At 33.1% G+C, this 16,170-nt stretch overlaps 2 protein-coding genes across 5 annotated transcripts; both read left to right on the forward strand.

The window, feature by feature from the left end:
• Positions 1–1,983: 1,983 nt before the first annotated feature.
• Positions 1,984–8,228, forward strand: LOC142609954 (1-(5-phosphoribosyl)-5-[(5-phosphoribosylamino)methylideneamino] imidazole-4-carboxamide isomerase HISN3, chloroplastic). 2 transcript variants are annotated; one of them, XM_075781681.1, is made up of 8 exons: positions 1,984–2,118; positions 2,235–2,421; positions 2,840–3,047; positions 3,813–3,898; positions 4,908–5,009; positions 6,620–6,753; positions 7,032–7,080; positions 7,800–8,228. In XM_075781681.1, exons 2-8 carry the CDS (start codon positions 2,239–2,241, stop codon positions 7,974–7,976), a joined length of 939 nt encoding a protein of 312 aa, XP_075637796.1. In that variant the 5' UTR covers positions 1,984–2,118; positions 2,235–2,238; the 3' UTR covers positions 7,977–8,228. The 2 variants fall into 2 exon arrangements, with proteins under 2 accessions (XP_075637796.1, XP_075637795.1); XM_075781680.1 differs by having other exon boundaries at positions 2,019–2,118; positions 2,222–2,421.
• Positions 8,229–9,122: 894 nt separating this feature from the next.
• LOC142610014 (heme-binding-like protein At3g10130, chloroplastic) lies at positions 9,123–14,149 on the forward strand. Of its 3 annotated transcripts, XM_075781730.1 has the most exons (9): positions 9,134–9,444; positions 9,532–9,618; positions 10,188–10,258; positions 10,649–10,750; positions 10,846–10,950; positions 11,579–11,714; positions 12,928–13,037; positions 13,138–13,238; positions 13,902–14,149. In XM_075781730.1, the coding sequence occupies exons 1-8, from the start codon at positions 9,234–9,236 to the stop codon at positions 13,210–13,212; spliced, it is 897 nt and encodes a 298-aa protein (XP_075637845.1). In that variant the 5' UTR covers positions 9,134–9,233; the 3' UTR covers positions 13,213–13,238; positions 13,902–14,149. The 3 variants fall into 3 exon arrangements, with proteins under 3 accessions (XP_075637846.1, XP_075637845.1, XP_075637844.1); XM_075781731.1 differs by lacking the exon at positions 13,902–14,149 and having other exon boundaries at positions 9,123–9,438; positions 13,138–13,489; XM_075781729.1 differs by lacking the exon at positions 13,902–14,149 and having other exon boundaries at positions 13,138–13,489.
• Positions 14,150–16,170: the final 2,021 nt, after the last annotated feature.

A 16,170-nucleotide genomic window follows, 5' to 3' on the forward strand; every position in this document is an offset into this window, starting at 1 on the left:
CTATATATATTCTTATTATTTTTTAAACATATTCATATTATTTACTCATTGCCTACCTAGCTCATTTAGGAGAATTTATTTAGTGTTTTAAGAGCATAACAAATATGTGTTCCACTCTCTAATATAATAGAAAATTTTATACTCTGCAACATAATAGTAAATTTTACTAATTAATTCATGATGAACTAACTATTTAGGTGAGAAGGGAGAGCGTGCAATAGGAACAACTAGTTTGGGCCACCAAGAGTAATATGGAAGGTTTACTAATTGTAATTCCTATTGGTTAGCCCTACAAGAATTTGGCATGGACCAATACGAACAAAAATTAAGTAAGAAATTTCATGCTCCACTTAGGGCACTTGAGATTGAAGCTAAAGCTATAGAGGTGGCAATTATTTGCACATGATGTAGGGCTACAATATATAGTTTTAAAGGTGACAACTAGTTTGTAGTGCATTGCAAGGGAGGACTATCGCTTCAGTGAAATATCATCGTGAGTATACTAGTGCACTCGTGCCAACCAACCCACATTCTGGCATAACATGCTAAATCTCTAGATGACTTTTTTTTTTTTTTTTTACCTAGATAGAGGAAACCTGAAAAGTTGTACTTGTCAATCATGTAACTAAGGATGTTCACCCGACTCAACCCAATAGACTGAGCCACTATCATACCATTTGAATCGAGGTGAAGGGCTAGTAATGATTTATGGGGTGGAAATTGGAGATGCATATAGCTTTATAACGTCGATTGATACAATCATTGACAATGAATCTATAATTCCAACAAGTACTGCACTAGTCGGCGTTTACACACACACATGTATAAACCTATATTTCATAACCTAAATATTTCTCCATTCCTCAACCTCTCTCATGATTCTCTCTCTTCTTATCTCTAGTGGCACCCCTTTGACCCAAATCAAAGATCCTCCTTTAACTTTCATCCTCAATCTCTAGTTGATACAAAGTAAGCCTTAACTCTAATATTTGTTGTGGCTTGTAGGTTTGATGTTTTTATTTTTTTGATACGTGGGTTTTTGATGTCTTGACCTAAGGGTTTAGATCTTAGATTTTCAAAATTCTCTCTTTCTTATGGTGGAATCCAATGAAATCAGTTTTCACTTCGACATAATTTGTCCTTGACCTAGTTAGAATTCGTTCTAACAGCGTTGCAGTGGTTCATGTTTTAAGAAAATCAACGAGGTTGGCATGGACCCAAAAATCCCCTATATTGACTACAACAATTGATTATCACCCTTAGATGTAACCAATATTTAATTCTTTCAATAAAATTTATAAGCTTCCCATAAAAAAAAAGTATTGTAGCTAAATATCACCCCCAAAAAAAAAAATCCACATATGACTCTCAAGTACTTTTTTATTTTCTATGAAATACTATAGGGCTCAAGTCAACAAGTTTGGAGAGAAACATGTTGTAACATTTTTTTTATAATTCAAAATATTTCTCCTTATTCTATCTCTTAATCCATTTCCTTTAACAATTATCATAAACATTTTAATTAAATGTATTAAAAGATGAGGGTAAAATGCAGTATATTTAAAAGGGTTAAGTTTAAGTGTAATTTTAAGTAATGTTATATTATTTATTAATAATTTTTCATTGGATGCATATTTTAGAAAAATCCATTTTTAAATTACATTTTCTTCTTCAAATTTTTATGCTCACAAAATTTCAAGATAATGAGAAATAAATAACAATTTTTATTTATAGTAAATAATATCCAATTGTTACAATTTCTATCTAGAATTTCAAGATAACTAGAGATAGATAATTTTTATGTTTAAATTTCAAGTATTGATATATTTAAATTATGTATAAAATATGAGTTTATAAATAAAATTGGTAAGTGTAATTCAATGGTGTTATCTAATAGTGTAATTTTGTTTTCCAAAAAAAGAGAGTATTATTTTAATATTAATTAAATAAAAAATTATCATTAGACTATATAAGATTTTTGATAATCAATTAAAAAAAAAAAAAAAAAAAACAGCACACTAGAGGAGAGAGTAAAGAGTAGCCGTTCTGAATTAGCTGATCTCCGATTCCGTCCACTCCTTCAAACTTCAACAGTGCAGCCGAAAACCCCAAACCTGGGTATTTTTTTTTTCCTTCACTTCTATTTCTTTCCTCTTTAGCATTACGTTTTGTTTGTTTGTTTTTTGAATTTCTCCCCTACTCCTACTATCTGAATCCGTAGTAAAAATGCACAGCACGATGATTCGGGCCCTCCGTACAACACCAACCTCCGACCTGAGTTCGCTCCGACCTTTAGGTTCTTCTTTCCACAGCCGAATCAAGCATAGAATCGTCAAAGCTATTCCTTGTGTTGGTTTCTCACGCTCACGCTTCTCTGTTAGCTGTTCGGTTCGTTTCCGCCCTTGCATTGATATACACAAGGTACCAGAACTAAATATTGGTCAAGTTTTGTATTGGGTTCTCAATATTTTTGTCATTGATAATTTTTAGCACAAATGTTGTTAGTGCCTATAAGGTGCTTGATGAAATGTCAAGGAAACACAGTTTAGAGATATTAAAGGTTTGGTAACTCTTATTCTGTTTTACGATAAAGGGTGTCTATTACATAATGTTTTTCTAAAATATAATATCTTTACTACTCGGTTTTTGGATTGTCAAAAGGGTATGAGGGAAGATAAATTCTTCTGCTGTATGCGGTGGCCAATGTGTATAAATGGGGGTGGATGGCTATGATACATTTGGTTATATTCATGCAGTGGTGCTAATTTGAGGTTGGACCTTGAGTAATTTTACCTGATTGTTGTGTTTGAAATATGTGTGTGTGTGTGTTTTTTAACAGGGGAAAGTGAAACAAATTGTTGGGTCAACCATTCAGGATTTGAAGGAGGATGGGTCAGCTCCTGTTACCAATTTTGAATCAGATAAGTCAGCGGCTGAGTTTGCCAATTTGTATAAAGAAGATGGACTTACGGGTGGTCATGTCATCATGATTGGAGCAGATCCTTTGAGTAACAGCGCAGCCATTGAAGCATTGCACGCTTATCCCGGTAGGTCTACGTTTTCTTGAACTGATGAATTTGTTTGCTGTCTTCTGATATGTTGTTTTTGTGGTTGCCTTTGTTGATTGATGCCATTGAATACTAATTAATTTCTTTCAACTTATATCGATGGAAATTCAGGGGGGTGTTTGGTACATGCACTTAAACAACAGATTTTAGTTTTCAAACAACATTACACGTATTTTCACACTTTTTTACCCACACATATTTCCAAAAAATATAAACAACATTACTAAAACAACAATACCAAACGGACCCTCAGCTTCTTGATTATAACTCCCTCTTTTCTTTCTTTTTAAAAAATAAATAAATAAAAGAAGTTAAATCTATTAGGATGATTCTCTCATTTAGTCATTTTTACTAGAGTGCGACCAGATCCAGTTAGATTTAATGAGCATGACGTTAGGCTTCACTGTGCATAGTCTTCGTTTCACAATTTGTATGTGATCACAAGCTACTTTAAGTTACTGTTATTCACCTACTTGTGTATCTATTTATCTTAAATAATTACAACAGACATTCTGTTAGCTGATCAATTTTGCTCTAGGACTTCCGTATACAAGTTTGGGATGTGATTTTGATTTTGATCTTGCATTCGCATCACTTTAAGTGCTTTATATGAAGACATTCAACCCTTGGAACTGAGCACTTTGAGATTAGGTTGTTTTTCCTTTGATCTCTATAATTGATTATAAGTTTAAAACTTACAGAATTTTCCTCTGCTGAACTTACTGCGAGGACTGGTAAAAGTAGGCGGTTTGCAAGTTGGGGGTGGAATCAATTCTGACAATTCGTTGAGTTACATAGAGGAAGGAGCTAGCCATGTCATTGTCACATCGGTATGTTAAAAATTGATCTTTAAATTTCTTTTTAACACTTACATAAAAAATATGAATAATTACTTAATGATTCAATATAATTCTGATCTCTCTCTCTCTCTCATCAGAATGCATATGAAATTTCAAGTCTCATTCTTCATCCTAATTCTAACTGTCATATGTATTGAGTTATTAGTGTTGAACATGATAGAAGGAATATTTTTAAATAACCATTGAAGTAGGGGCATAGCTAGGATTTTTTGTGTGGGGGGGGCAAATTTTGGTATTAATATATTAGTCTAAAGCCAAGATAAACCATCACACACATGCATAAATGCACATACACAAATATAAACATTAATATTTTGATATTAGAGTAAATCATAATTTATAAATATATTGTATATAAAATTAACAACTTTCACATATGTATATTTGCAAGATAAATTTTTAGGGGAACTTATCATCTTTTAAACTCCAATGAGTATACAAAAACTGTCTAGTTTGATATTAAACATGTACAAAAAACGAATTAGAGAAAACAAAAACTACCTTGTTTCTATAACTACTAGACCAATTGACAAATTCTATTGGTTTTTAAGAGCATCATTGGACTAACTCAAACATTTGAGGCGGCCAACTTCTATTTTTGTAGCTAAATATTTAAAGTTTTAAATACTTATACGTAATATAAAATAATTTTTTAAAATTTTGGGGGTGCCAAGCCTTGCTATAGCTCCGCCCCTGCATTGAAGTAGTGTAAGGGTTACTATAAGATTTGCATCCATACCCCTTACCTTGGGTAAAGACATACTTTTCTCTGTATTGGAAGAGTGCTCATGTGATGAAACTGGATTTCATGTAATGGTGGTTAAAGCATAATGCTCGTGGAACAATGTTTACATGGCAAATAATACCAGGAATTTGAGATAATCTAAATAATTTTTTTTTGATAGGTAAATCTAAATAAAGAATTTCTCTGGGTTAAAATTTTAAAGTGATCATTATTTACATCTTGGTTTCAATACAGTATGTATTCAAGAATGGACAAATGGACCTTGAAAGGCTTAAAGATCTTGTTCGTGTTGTTGGAAAGCAGAGGCTTGTGTTGGACCTTAGTTGCAGAAAGAAGGTATTAGACAATTTCAAATTGAGTATTTATGCAGTGCGTAACTGGTTTCCATAGTGAGATTTTAGTCGGAAATATCTTTAGGCGTGAATATGTGGCATGTCTTACAAACTTATATTTGAACTGGGGTTTGTTCTGGTTTCTTGTATTCATTATTTTAATGGTAACTAAGCCATATTGGCAGTTTTGGTGAAAGCATGAGATGGACTTAAGCGCGAAGGCCTTTTGGAGCCTAGGCAAAGCACAAGCACGCTCCTAATTGAAGTAAAGCCCATATATATATATATATATTGAAGAAAAAGGCGTATAATAACTTCTGATAGAAGGATTCACAATATATAATCTATATTTCTACACCTATAAAAAAAGGATTCACAATATACAATAAATAAATAAATAAATGAAAGAAAATTAAAATAGTAAGATATTTAGCCTATTAACTCAATTGGTTTGAGTCATATACAATTGCTTTTTTTTTTGGATAGGAGTCTTACGCAATTGCATAAAGGTTATAGGTTCAAATTCTAAATAGCCTAGTTCAATTTCTTAAATTTTCTATGTAGTGAATTTGAAAACAATTAGTAATAGAAATTTAACAACGAAGTGATCAATTAATCACATAAAATTTAAAAAAACTGTTCGTAGTACTTTTTATTTCTTATTTTTCTTGACTTTTTTACTGTTTGTAGCTCTGCCTCATGCACACATCCCTTGTACTAGGGTTGCTTCATTTTCACTCTTTTATTAATGAAATATTTTCTTATAAAAAAACTTAAAATTTAGAAATAGCATTTTATATAATTCTTTTGTGCTTTACAAATTATACAATATCAAAATGAAATGTGTGGTTAAATCAAAATATAGCCAAAAGGCAAAGACCAAAAAGCTCTAGAATGGTATATGCCTAACATAATCATCAGTTCATCATTTGCATTAAACATCAGACCATCATCAATTTCATCATAAGATTTGTAACTCTCATTTGCTGTTTGGTCCTTGTGATTTCTTTAATTTCTTCTAGAATGTATTATGTTGATGAATAATGAGAAGTTGACTTGTGTTGTGTATCGCATCATTAATGAGCTCTAGCTCAACTTGCACCTTCTCCCTTATAAGTTCTAGGGAGAGGGTGAGATCGTGGGTTCAAAACCCATTTTGTGCTTGTGTAACTTACCAATAAAAAAGACCAAATCAAGGACCCATATAAATGTACTTTTGAAAATATGCTCTGTTTCAGCTTTCTGGAGTGCTTTGGCTGTAGAGCTTCGCATTTCACATTTTTAAGTGTGCTTTTATCAATGCTGCATATCAGTGCTCTTGGCTCAGATTCTTACACATAGAAAAGCATACATTAAGAACCAAAAATAATAAGTTTGATAATTTTGTATAATTTTTTTTTCCCATTTGTTTGTTAGTTGATGGGATATGGTGAACTAGTGCTGATATGATTGCACCCATTAAATGACACTTCCTCTTCCTACAATAGTGGGATGGAGAGTAAGGTTGTGGATTCAAGACCTATGGAGTGTGTGTTTAACTTACCAATAAAACAAATTATTTGATAGCTATTCAGTTTCAATTATTACCTTATATGTGTTGATTTTGATTTGAAGGAAGGTAAATATGCAATTGTAACTGATAGATGGCAGAAGTTCACCGGTGTATATCTTGACGGAAAAATATTGGATTTTCTTGCCCAATATGCGGATGAGTTTCTTGTCCATGGCGTTGATGTCGAAGGGAAAAAGTAAGTCCTAAATGTTGCAGTCCTTAATTCGACCATAACTTTTGTCTTATTCCTTACCTTCAAGCTCCTATACTTAGGATTCATAAGTATCTAATTACTTTCAGACATATTATTTGTTAGGGATCATTACTGTAATTGGGGTTTACTTTGCTTATGGTTGGCATGCCAAAGAAAGGAAATAAAAACTGTCTTTAATTGACAATAAAGATTGTAAAGTGTCTTTGATTTCCAAAAGAGTTCATCAATATAATATGATTTTGATTGTTTTTTGGTTGCAGGCTGGGAATTGATGAAGAGCTTGTGGCATTGCTTGGGAATCATTCACCGGTGGGTAATGTATTAGCTGCATTTATTTACTATAATTTGTCTTGATGATTATCTCGCTACCTTCTCATTTCTTTGTTGCCATATGCTGAACTGATAATGCCCAAGGCACTGGATTTACCAAAATCTTTCTCATGCTTGAAGTACCTTCATTTGAACCATTCTGAAATAGCGTGCCTGTTAAACATAAGTGTGAGCCTGCTACTCACCTACAAAAGGGTAAAAACTTAGGCATAGTTCCTTAGCTACAGTACATTAGGTGCCCTAATTAAATTCAAACACTGAATTGAATTTAATTATTCTTGGAAAAAATAACACAGATTGTACATTAGTGGTTAATGCAACCATGTGCTTGAATTATTTTTTGATGACATGGAACCTCACCAAGGCAAGACCCTTTAGACCCATCCTTAGGGAGTAAACCATAGATACACGACTCCACCCGCTAGAACTGTGTATCAGGTAATTTAGGGGAACTCCTATTGGGGACTTGAACCTAGGATGTTTGGGCCTACAGCTCATCCCAAGCTTCCCCCCCCCCCCCCCCCCCAAAAAAAAAAAAGTGAGCATGATACTTTTTCTTTGGACCTATAGTTCGCAGTCCCTTGGAAGTCCGTCTGTAATGTATGGAGTCACTAGGCATGCATTCATATATTGTTCCTCTCCTATATGCATGCTATCTTACATGAATAAATTGTTAATACATCATGGTCTGGTGCCAGATTCCTGTAACTTATGCTGGTGGTGTGACGGTGATGGCTGATTTAGAGAGAATAAAGGTGGCTGGGATGGGACGTGTGGATGTTACCGTGGGCAGTGCTTTGGATATTTTTGGAGGCAATATGGCATACAAAGATGTAGTTGCTTGGCATTCTCAGCAGGAGGCTTTGACAGTTTAGTGCCTCCTATTGTGTTGTTTGTGTTTTTTAGTTCCATGTCAGCTTTCGCATCTCATATGCAATTTAAGCAAAGAGAATGAAGCTGTAAATTATCAAATACTAAAAATTTGAAGGAGATTAACAACCTCCTGGACTGGTAGAATTGATGTTGGGACTTGAAGAGATGTTGGCAACCGGAAATTTAGAAGATAAATGAGAAAATAGAGGAAAAACTAGAAAAACTATTGAAATAAATTAAGAATTGATTTGTCACTTGCTAAGTTTCCACTCTTGATTTTACTCCATATGACCTATACTGCCCTGAAGACCTTATCCTTTCAATCTCAGCCATTTTTCAATTACAGGGCTTTTTTTTTTTGGTTGAGAATCTGAGTGTTAAATTCTAGTTCCCTCTTATTTTCGCAACAACCCGTTTGTGGTTTCCAACGCATTTATGGCTGTTCATTAATCTGATGAAATTCATTCAACCCACCAAAAAACAATGGAAAATCCAAGCATAGAATGTGTGTGGTTACTGCGTTAGCTTACTAGATCTTTCAGTATAATCTCAAATCCAAAAATTAAGCAATACAACGTTTTTCACGTGCTAAGATGCCAAATTATAATTGGTATCACTTTTGCATTAACTTCTTATAGACACTATTTCAATTATGCTCCACGGCCCATGCTATCTTAACATTTCTTGAAAAGATTTCTCAAACGATTCGATTGATGGGATTTGGTATGATGTTCATGAAATTAATAAGATTGATATTTAAATATTATTTTCTTAGAACATATTGATTTGACCCTATAAAGCAGGTAGAAAAAATGATAATCATAATTTGGTGAGATTCTTTATTTATTTAAAAATAAATAAAGAATCAAGGGGAAGAAAATGCAAAATTCAAGAGTTATGGAGCTCAATGAGGAAAAATATACTGAGTAAAATGTAATAATTACCACACAGGAATGTGGCTTGATGATATGAATTTTTATTCCGGCACTCAGAAAAAATCAATTCAAATAATAGCCCAACAAAGCCTGTGTGATATACATTACGCTACGTCGATAAGTCCACGGAAAATCCATTTTTTATTCAGAAAAAAAAAATCCAATAATCATAGTATATTTTTATTATTATTATTTATTTTTCAGAATTGCCGGGAAAAATGAAAATCTTAACCACCACTTCTTTTTTACGAGTGAACCTCCTCAAATTCTCACACTCTCTCTGCAACAGAAATTCAAAACACACACACACACAAAAACCAAAAGATGCTTCTATGCAAGCCTTCACTTCTCACTCTACCTCAGCTCAGAACCTCAAATTCCACTCCACGAAACCCTAAAAGATCACTCTCCATCATCACCACCAACTCCACCACACCGACTCAGCGGCGAAGAACCATGTCCGCCTTCGAAGCCCGAATCTCTCTAGTCTTCACTCTCGCTTCCCAAGCCTCCTCTCTCTCTCAGCGACGTAAATGTCCAACACCAATTCCTTTTTTACTTTTTTTTCACAATCTCTATGCTTTTGTTAATTGAATTTTGACGTTGTTTTCTTTTCGTGCAGTTTTAGTGGATACAGCTACCGAGGTTGTCAAATACGTGTCCCCGAAGAGGTTCGAGAGTCGAACTCTCGAGGAGGCTTTAATGGCAGGTAAAATACAGTTGTTGTTACATAACTTGATTTGATGATGTCCGTGTCCTTATTTTGATTTTTGAAAAATCTATATAAAACATCGTTAATTGTGGGAAAATGCTAAAGCTAGTACCAATTTTTTACTAGAGCAGATTGGTATCACATTAATCACATGATAATAAGTAAGTTTTTTGATTACTTTTTTTGGTTTGTGTTTTAAAAGTGGAAAATATTAAAGCTTCGGGTCGATTTTACTATAAAACGTTACAAATTGACATGACAATGAATGTGATTGCCTGATTGGTGAGATCTGTATAGTGAAATTTATGTTAGTTCTACTCGATAACGAAAGGTTTAAATTCAATGGTTCTTGTTAACTAGTAACCCATGATTACAGATCAATGATTCACGGGCACATGTATAGATTTAAAGTGGTTGTGTATGCTTTTCTTGGTATTTGTCCATGGTTTTATTTAAAAAAAAAAAAGAATTCAAGTTTTGATTGTTGAATGTGAAATTTATGTTTTTGAGGTCTATCTGTTATGGAATTATGGGATTTTGTGTTGTCTTTTGGGTTTTTGATGTAGTTCCGGACCTAGAGACAGTGAACTTCAAGGTTTTGAGTAGGGGAGATCTTTATGAGATAAGGGAAGTTGAGGTATGAATTTGCTACTACAGTATGTTCTTTACTCTTCCTCGTAGACTGGTGATTATTTTGATTTGGATTTGGGAATGTTATGATAAATACAAATAATTGATGGTCATGTTCATAAACACAATAGCAACAACGGATTATAAAATAATAAGATAACAATGAAAAGAATGATTACAATATATATGCGTATAGTGTCTAAATTGAGAGGTTAGGCTTTGGTGAGATGGCAGGTGCCATTCGCCAAAAGTGATAGGTCGCGGGTTTGAGTTCAGGAATCAGTATAAAATTGGGGATTAGGCTACTTACCATAACTTCTCTCAGACCTCGCAAAAGTCTAAGTTTTGTGCACTGGTTATGATAATATCTAAATTGGGGTTGTGTTTGTGGAAACAGCCATACTTTGTAGCAGAGACAATGATGCCTGGGAGTACTGGATTTGACTTCAATGGAGCATCTCAATCCTTTAATGTATTAGCTGCGTACCTGTTTGGTAAGGTAGTCTTGAAATTTTGTAATGAATGCTGTCATACTTTTTTGTAATGTACTTATCTTTTTTACTTTGCTTAATCTGGAGCTTTTGCTGTTTGTAGAATACAACAAAGGAGACAATGGAGATGACCACACCTGTTTTTACACGTAAGACCCAATCAGATGGAGAGAAAATGGAAATGACAACTCCTGTGATAACAAAGAGGGTATGATATTTTTTAAATGCATCATAATTCACATGTTCAATAATTTTTGTAGTTGCTTATGTTATGGAATTTTGATATGTTCTTGTATGTTTTAAATGGCACTTGTGGTGCCTATGTTGCTTTTCTTTTACATTTCTCTCAGAGTATGCTCTTTAAAAAAGAAAAAATCAATCTTGTCATATGGTCATAACTTAACCTGTCTAAAATGATTATATTTTAGTTTGGCATTACCTCGGACCAGCTGAAAATTAGTCTATTAGCTGAAACTAATTCCTTTTTAACAGATTTTTTATCATGACATTATTACTATCAAATATCAAAGATTGCCCTTGGACTCTAATAATCTATCTAGTTCTTTCATTTGATGAACAGCTATAAGGTCCCAGTTTCAAATATTGGTCCTTAATTATATGGTTTGGTCGTTTTTAGTCAAAAGCCAAGGACGACTTTTTGCTTGGTCTAAGTGTTGGGTTTCATTTTTTTCATCTTCTTGTTTTGCAATTTTGTCGTAAGTACAGTAGAAAGATGTCAATTGCTATAAAATCCTAATTTGTAGTCTTTTTCAATATTTTGCATTTGGTATGTTTTATATTTTTATAATGATCTGATATTATTGAAAATGTTTTAGCTGGAAGATCAAGATAAGTGGCAGATGTCTTTTGTCATGCCCTCAAAGTATGGTGCCAATCTTCCGCTGCCTAAAGATTCGTCTGTGACAATCAGAGAGGTGCCAAGGAAAATTATTGCAGTTGTTGCCTTTTCAGGTCTGTCCTTCCCTTTATCTGATAACCCCTGAGCTATGTGGATATATAAAGGTTAAGAATCTTTTAAATGTACCATTATTCCTAGATATTAAATATTGGATGTTATTTGTTACCAAGGCTTTCCAACATTAGAACAGACTCAAGAGCATGTCGTTAAGTACACCTGATTGTATGTAAGTTTCTATGCATTTTGAGGTATGCATTAGTGATTGGGTTGAGATAGAGGAAACTCTGCAGCCAATTTGTTGTGAGTGTAGTCAATTATAGTGGGTTTTGCAACACAGAAAAAAAAAAAGATTAAAATAATCACACATGAAACACAAAGATTTACGTTGTTCTGCCTTAAGCCTATGTCTAAGAACAAAATTGAATTGAAAGTTTCACTGTTTCACTAAAAAATGGGGAGATCACAAATGTAGCATAGACTCACAAAATCTAAACACCAAATAAGCCCAGAGCTTTCCATCTCTCTAAATTCACAAGGCTATGGTATGAGGAAAAAACTAGAAGCTATGTATATATATACCCCCAAACTTGGCTTGTGATGCAAGGAGGTTGGTATACAATTCAAAACCAAAGCAGAATGGTATTTCAAGATATAGCCAAAGTTGGTTAGATTGTTGCTGTGGCAAACGCCCAAAATCCCCTTTTACCTCCTTTTCAGGGGGTGCAATCTAAATACAAGTCAATCTTGATTACTTGTTGTTAGACTTATGGTTAAGTGATTAAATTCACCATTTCTTAATAGCTTAAACTTTTGGGACAATCGGTAATTTAACTTAGTATCAAAGCAATTCGATCATTGGTTTTACTTTACCTCCCATTTTAAAATGTTAAATTTCCACTTGTTGAGGCCTCACTTATTAAGGGAAGTTTAGGCCCATAAGCAAGAGGGAGTGTTAGATTTATGGTTAAGTGATTAAATTCACAATTTCCTAACGGCTTAAGCTTTTGGGATAATCAGTACTTTAAAACTTGTAAACTGACCATGGAGAATAATTCTATGTGAGCCAACTGGAGTCCTGCACGTGATGCAACTCCACCTAATTCAAGCCACCTTATAAAGAATTGGATCATAGTTGTAGTAAGTTCTGTTTAAATTGTGAGCTAATATAGTACTGTAATTATTTCAGAAACAGAGAGTAGCATATTATTCATTATCAAAGTGGATATGATATATTTATAATATTTGTCCCTTCTTAATTTCTATTAGGATTTGTTACTGATGAAGAAGTTAAACAACGGGAATCAAAGTTACGGGAAGCTCTGAAAAATGATGTACAGTTTCAGATTAAAGAGGATGGCTCAGTGGAAATTGCACAGGTGAGATCCCTACTGAAATGTTAAACACCAAAGGTCTCTGTAAACATTGACTTCTGGACACTTTGTTCGTGTCAATGACTTTCTGTATATATGGTTGCAGTATAATCCGCCATTCACACTTCCATTCCAACGCCGCAATGAGATTGCTCTGGAAGTAGAAAAGAAAGAAAAATAGCAACATAGCAACTTTAGAATCTTGAGGTATAGTAAATTAACACACTTTCTGTAAAGTAAATAAAAACAACTTTTTGGATATCCAGGCCATTCATGTTCCATAATGTAATATCTTACATAATTGATTTGATGCTTTTGATATGTGTATAAAGTGAAATATCCTTCTTGTTATTCCATTATGCATCATGACATGAATAACAGTTCTCAGATGCTGGAATTTTGTTCGGTGTTATTTTAGTTGCATTGCTCCTCAACAAAACATGAATCTTGCATGAGCATGGTTGTTTGTGAATAGCTGAATGCTAGAAAAACCTAATATTAGTGTTATGTGAATGTGAGTTAAATTAGGATTTTGAGATGAGAAATAAGAAAAATCTACAGAAGTGCATACCCCTAGCAACGACTTGTTTAAAGTAAGCAATATAATCAAGTCTAGCACATATAGACTTCACCAAAGGATTTTTAGTTACCACAGTCGAATTACATTGGATTGTCAGGAAACCATGAACTAACAAACAGAGAAATTCTAAAATAAAGCAGCAACGATTTCATAACACGAATGTTAAAATAAACAAACTTGCATCTTCCAATGCCCTTTTTGTCCTTTCATGTTTATATGTTACCATCTGCACAAAGCAGCAATGATTTCATATACAGCTTTGTATAAACTAAAATGTCATTATGATGCAGGAAAATAATCTTAAATATTATTACATGTTCAACGTGCTGCTGTGCTGGTAGTCTGGTATAGAGTAGGACACAACATAATCACAAACGTTATCCAAAACAAGATTATCCTCCAAAAAAGACAATCAACTCCACTCATGACAGAAACCCTTCATGGCTTCGATTAGGGCTTCACAATAGGGATTGTTTTGGAATCAAGTTTATTTCCTTGTAGTTCTTTTATTTAAGCCTCTTTGTTTTGGGGTTGTATTTCTGAACCGTGGTCATTTCCTCTCACTATTTCTCAACCAAATTTCATTTCAGCTTACATCATTTTCCTTTATCGTCTCTATATGTTAGGATGTCTTAATCTTAGTATAATTTCTTTTGGAGGTACAAAGCTTTCGTTCGGTATACTACTATACTGTCCAAGTAAATTGTTAGGCATGAAGATAAAAAATAAAATGAAAAATGTGCCAAATTGTGACTTAAATGAAATAAGTGGAGTAGAAATGTAGAATCATCTGTATTCCATCAGATTTGGCCAATATGAATTTTTCTACCATATAATTCTTGTTAAGCTAAATTGAACAAACATAGGAAAGCATGTGGAGAAAATTACAGGAAAAACTAAACATAATTAACTTAATACAAACAGTCTATTGAACTTTTTTTTTTTTTTTTTGGTTGAGAAGGTACAGTCTATTGAACTTCAAATCACCTAAATTAGAATAATTCTAAGCGAAGAAATCACTCAGAAACTAAAAATTCCTACTAAAAGAACCATTCAAAAGATAGATAATTCCTCTCTTCACCTAAAAAACATTTACATCGAGTGGACTCATCCTAACATGTCCGTAGAAATATCCCAAAGCCCCTCAATTTGGAAAGTCAAGCACATTAGGTACCTGTATAATATATAAACATATAAAAAATCGCGTTCCTGCACAGCCCCACACTAGTACTAAGGACGATGCATAACATTTCAAAATCGTATCCAGAGATGTACACTGAAAAAAAATGTGTGACTAACGTTGCTCAAAGCTTCAAATCATATACAGGTAATGTCTGGTCCAAAAGGCTGGGTTAGACATAGACATGTAATGTCTCTAACTGATCAGGACTTCTATGGCGATGGTTACGGAGCTAAGTTTGTCTCTTGTGGTTCTTTCTTTCAGCCTCTTTGTCCGTTGTAGTTTTGCTTTCACCAGTCGTGTTCATTTTGTGTTACAAAATCTCGTTCATTAGATTTTCTTAAAAGTTTTAACCCAAAGTGTCCGACATAAAATTTTCAGTTGGGAAGAGCGGTGAATTGAACCATAGATGTCTCCGTTAGAAACAGTAGTGTGTAACCCGGGCATATACACAAATACAATTAAAAACTTAAAAAATAATCACAATTATACCATTCAAATTAGTTTTTTTTTAGAAGATGTTCGAATTATACATGATATTAGTTTATATTTTTTTAAAACCATACGTTTCTAAAATATGTAATGGTTTCTCATTATATGTATGAATGATTTAAAATTTAATTAGTTTTAGATTTTTCGGTTATTGCACCTAATGATTCATTTGCTACAAAAATTAAAAACTTAGATGAACATGTGGCAAAAAATTGGACTTCAATTAAAATCGAATTTAGAAACTAATTGGATTTGGACACTTCAATTTTTACACTCAATACTTCACTTGGCACATGAAGGAGTTTCACACACATATATACTTAGATTAGCTAGAGTAGAATTTCTATCTTGTATTAAAAAAAAATTCACTTGGCACAAAATTAAACATTAAATGAGACACGTGGCACAAAATTGAGAATCTAATTAGAATCTAATTGGATTTTCTATAAGCTTTGACTATATATATATTAGGTGCCTGTTGAATTATAAAACTCTTAGGTTATGTTTGGATATTTGAATTTGAATTTGATAGATTTAAAATGCCTTAATTCCAAATTCATATATATTTAAGTATGTTATATGGATTTCTAAAATTCTATGATTTTAGAGGTTATTTCAAATTCAAGAATATTATGGTTAAAATTTTTTGGTGAATTTATCAAATCGAAATTCTTAATCCTTTATAAACTATCCAAACAAGGTATTTAGTCTTTAATCATCCAAATCCAAATCTATGTGCCCAAATCTTGTCATCCAAACATGTCTATGTACAATGCATCCCCATAAATTCATAGAATTTAAGAAATATATAATAGAGTTACCTAACCATTACTATATATTTGCTATTTAGAATTAGACATGAAAGATAAGATGAGAGAAGAGGAATA

The sequence above is a fragment of the Castanea sativa genome, chromosome 9 (genome assembly GCF_040712315.1).
Source record: "Castanea sativa cultivar Marrone di Chiusa Pesio chromosome 9, ASM4071231v1".
NCBI classification, from domain to species: Eukaryota; Viridiplantae; Streptophyta; class Magnoliopsida; order Fagales; family Fagaceae; genus Castanea; species Castanea sativa.